Genomic DNA, 4,324 nt, shown 5'->3' with positions numbered 1-4,324 from the left:
CATTTCTCATTTTCAAAACTAGGGAGAGGTCCCTTATACCGCCGGCTGTCTCGCGCCTCATGTAGCCGTCTGGTACAGGGCCTGTTCCCTTCCAGCATTAGTCTAGGACGATCCCGACTCCGGTTAGCCCGGATATAGGACGGATCAGATGACTATTCGTTTATTCAAAATCATATTTTTTTTTTTTTTTTTTGGTGAAATGTGAGTATATTATATATCAAAATCAAATTTACATAAGGTGTTTGTAGACTAAAACAACCAACATACTATCACTCCAACAGATGCATTTTTTTAAGCCACTCTAAGTCAGCTAAGTTCAGCTGCATCTTGTCCCTGCCACGAACTCGAGCTCTCATCTCCTCTATTATATGCTTGGCTACCCGTTCTGGACACAGCATGAATTTCTCATTCCTACACTTGTTTCTTTGATGCCATACCTGATATATCAAGCTCAACATCATTGCATTCTGGATTCCCTTTTGCAGCTTAGTACCAGTCCTTTGCATACACCATTCCAACACCCCACTCTCAGGGTAGCTCCAACTAGTCATATTATTCACCTCCCTCACTACCCTCTTGCTGTACTCACACTCACAGAAGAGATGTTCAGAGGTCTCTTCAGCTAGGGCACATATACAGCAGGTATCCTCAATTTCCACACCAAACCCAACCAGCTTAGATGTTGTGTTCAGTGCAGCATGTGCTACTAACCAGCCCATAAATTGATGCTTAGGGATTACCCACCCATTCCAGACTACCTTGTACCAGTTCACCTTTGGCCTACTCCCCCTGAACCACTCATAGCTTCTAGCAGGTGTATACCCATCAGGTTGAACATGCCATTTGCCATTTGTATAACCTGGCACCATCTCATCTTTGATCTTGCAGATTCTTCTCCACACCCAGCTTGAATTCATGCTAGGTTTATAGCCCATCCAGTCCTGTCCTTTGAGGTAGTTGTTATGGATCCAGTGCACCCAAATGGAATCTCTGTTGACAGCTATCCAATCAACTAGTCTCCCAACCATTGCCTTGTTCCAGTTTTCCTGATCCTTAATGCCCAGTCCTCCCTCATCCTTTGACCTGCATATTGTATCCCATCCTACCAAGGGAATCCTCCTGTAGTCTGCACTATTGTCCCATAAGAAATTCCTACACACTGCCTCAATCCTCTTAATCACTCCCTTGGGCAGTACAAACATTGATGCCCAGTAAGAGTGTAAAGAATTGAGGACACTGCTCACTATGACCAACCTGCCAGCATATGAAAACTTTCTTGCTCCATACCCATGAATCCGAGAGCATATTTTGTCCACTAAACATTCACAATCCTGTTTCTTAAGCCTTGTGGTTTGAATGGGCATGCCAAGATATTTAAAAGGGATTTGCCCTTCAACAAACCCTGAGACTTACAGAATCTCTTGCTTAAGCTGCTCTGGTACATTCCTGAAGTAAGCACTTGATTTTTATGCACTCACCTCCAGTCCTGTTGCCTTAGAGAATGTTGAAAAAGCTTGCAATAACAACATCATTGACTTGGCATCCCCTTTGCTGAAAAGGAGGACATCATCTGCAAACATCAAGCAATTCAATTTTTGTTTCTTACACAGAGGATGGTACTTAAACTCATACTTAGAAGCTGTATACTGCAAGGTACGGGTCAAATACTCCATGCAAAGAGTGAATATCAGGGGGGATAAAGGGTCCCCTTGCCCTAAGTCCCCTCTTGCCCTGAAAATAGCCAAACATCTCTCCATTGACAGACAGAGAGTAAGTTGCTGAAGTGATGCACTGAATAATCATGGTCTTGAACTCAGAAGGGAAATTAAGAGCATCAAGAAGCTGTCTCACAAAGGTCCACTCCACTGTGTCATAGGCCTTCTGAAGGTCTATCTTGAACATACACCTTGGGGAAGCATGTGGCCTGTCATACAATATTATCAAGTCTTGGCATATAAGAATGTTCTCTTGAATACTTCTATTTTATATGAAAGCACCTTGGTTTTGACCAACAATTTGAGGCAGGACAGCAGCTAATCTAGTACACAAGAGTTTTGAGATGACCTTGTATACAACATTACAACAAGCTATTGGCCTGAATTGCAACACACTCTTTGGCCTTTCACATTTGGGTATCAGGGTCAGATTAGTAGCATTGATCTGCTTAAGGAGTTGCCTATTCTGAAAAAAGTCTTGAACTGCATTAATAACATCCCCTCCTATCTCACCCCAAGCATCTTTGAAGAATTTACTTATGTATCCATCAGGTCCAGGTGACTTGATATCAGGGATACTAAACAATGCCTCCCTAATCTCCAATCCTGTAACAGGCTTCAGAAGCATATTCCAGTGCTCATTAGTGCATATAGGTCCCTGACCTATGATGCTCTTGTGTACCTTCTTTGTTGTTTGACTGGAGCCTAGCAAAGATGTGTAATATTCAAGAAAAGCTTCCTGAATTTGATCTGGTCTATCACACTCTCTGCCATTCATATCCTCAACTAGAACCACCTTATTCAAGTTTCTTCTTTTTTTCAGAATACCATGAAAGTAAGCACTGTTAGTATCCCCCTCTTTAACCCACTGATGCTTAGCTTTCTGAGTCAGGAAACTCTCCTTTGGCTTTGTTAACTCCTGCAGTTTCAGTGTAGCCGCATACTCTTCTGATATTAGCTGCAAATTAGTAGGATCCCTTGATATTTCCTCCTGCATTTCCTCCACCTGTTTCTGCAGTATATTGGTAGCCCCCTCAATATCACTATATCCCTCCACATTCAACTTCTTCAGCACAGGCTTCATCTTCTTCAAACTCTTAACTAGCCTAAACATTGGGGAACCAACCAACCCAGAATCCCAGTTCCCTCTCACAAGAGGTAGAAAATTTTTTGACCCTCCCCACATATTGAAATATTTGAAAGACCTCTTGCTTTGACCTTGATTAGAACTCTTTATAACACATGGTGTATGATCATAAAGTCCCTCAGGCATAAAATGTGCATACAAATCAGTGAAATTATCACACCATGCCTTATTTACCATAAACCTGTCAATTATGCTGTAAATTCTTTCATCAGGTTTCTGTTTATTATTCCATGTATACACAGCTCCTATTGCAGCAATGTCCACCAGACCACAATCAGCAACACATCTTCTGAATGGGTCTATCTCACCAGAAGGAGCATTCCCACCTACTCTCTCAGAAGGAGATAGAACACAGTTAAAATCACCTACCACTGCCCAAGGTCCTGCAATCTGACTAGCCAGTCTGTTCAGGTTGTCCCACAGGGGAGCTCTCTCAGTAGTACCATTGAAAGCATAAGTCATAGTTAGCCAGAACACCCTCCTATCCACCAGAGAATCAACTTTCATATGTATATACTGAGCATTATACTCCAAAATATGTACTCTAAATATAGTAGGGTTCAACAGCACCCAAATACGTTCACCAGAGTGATATCCATTGTTGGTTGTGATGCACCAATTATTAAAACTACCAGCTGCCTTATTGAAGGCTTTATTCTTTATTTTAGTTTCTAACAGTCCAAAAAGACCTATATTATTAACTTGCAAAAAATAATTGATATCTCTTTGTTTACCTACTCTATTCATTCCCCTTATATTCCAAAATCCAATTCTATCCATTAGACAAGGAGTGAGTCACAGCATTACCAATTTTCTCACTACTCTTCTTAGCTGGTGAGGTAACTATCTCTTTGTAAGAGAATGCTCCAAAATTTTCATTACTGTATCCATCTGTGCTCCCTTCTCTAGAATGCATCCTTACCAGTCTCTTGATAGGTGTGTGATGACCAGGAGCTTGTCTCCCAACAGTACTCACTAGTCTTGTTTGTTCCTGAGATAGCTGTCTCACCTGAACAGGTTCACCAGCCTTCCCAGTTTTCTTAGGGACCCATACCTGCTTGACAGGCACCTTGCTAGGCTTTTTCTGTTCTCCTTTCCTACATTGCTCCATATCGTGACCCATTTCTTTGCATTTTGTGCACGTGACAGGCCTCCATTCGTACTCTACTTCCACCTGGACTATACCACCAGTTTCATCTTTGAATGAAACCTTATCTGGTAGATGTTGATCCACCAATAACTTCACCATTACTCTAGCAAACCCGAGTCTAGTTCTCTCCTCTGTTGCCACATTACTCTTAACATATTTCCCTACAATACTTGTGATCTTAGGCAAACTTTTGCCCCAGAATTTTAGAGGCAGTTTATGGATCCTTATCCACGCAGGAACTGACTTCACTTCTCCTTTTTTCATTTCCAAATCCTTTTCCCATGATTTTACAATCATCGGCTTGTTATCAAA

The 4,324-nt window shown here is 41.7% G+C and overlaps 1 protein-coding gene across 1 annotated transcript; it reads right to left on the bottom strand.

The window, feature by feature from the left end:
- Positions 1-269: 269 nt before the first annotated feature.
- LOC141601507 (uncharacterized) lies at positions 270-1,902 on the bottom strand. Its single transcript, XM_074421794.1, has 3 exons — positions 1,731-1,902; positions 1,479-1,570; positions 270-1,184 (listed from the first exon to the last, which is right to left on the bottom strand). The coding sequence occupies exons 1-3, from the start codon at positions 1,900-1,902 to the stop codon at positions 270-272; spliced, it is 1,179 nt and encodes a 392-aa protein (XP_074277895.1).
- Between the last annotated feature and the right edge of the window lie 2,422 nt (positions 1,903-4,324).

The sequence above is a fragment of the Silene latifolia genome, chromosome 9 (genome assembly GCF_048544455.1).
Source record: "Silene latifolia isolate original U9 population chromosome 9, ASM4854445v1, whole genome shotgun sequence".
Taxonomy (NCBI): domain Eukaryota; kingdom Viridiplantae; phylum Streptophyta; class Magnoliopsida; order Caryophyllales; family Caryophyllaceae; genus Silene; species Silene latifolia.
This window is presented reverse-complemented; position numbering and strand designations above follow the sequence as displayed.

What these genes read in the sequence shown, in the direction of transcription:
- LOC141601507 (XM_074421794.1), bottom strand. Translation starts at nt 1,902, where the DNA reads ATGTTCAAGATAGACCTTCAGAAGGCCTATGACACAGTGGAGTGGACC. An exon ending in GATGTTTGGCTATTTTCAGG is followed by an intron (nt 1,571 to 1,730) that starts GCAAGAGGGGAC and finishes TGATGTTTGCAG; the next exon opens with ATGATGTCCTCCTTTTCAGC. An exon ending in CTAAGGCAACAGGACTGGAG is followed by an intron (nt 1,185 to 1,478) that starts GTGAGTGCATAA and finishes GTACTGCCCAAG; the next exon opens with GGAGTGATTAAGAGGATTGA.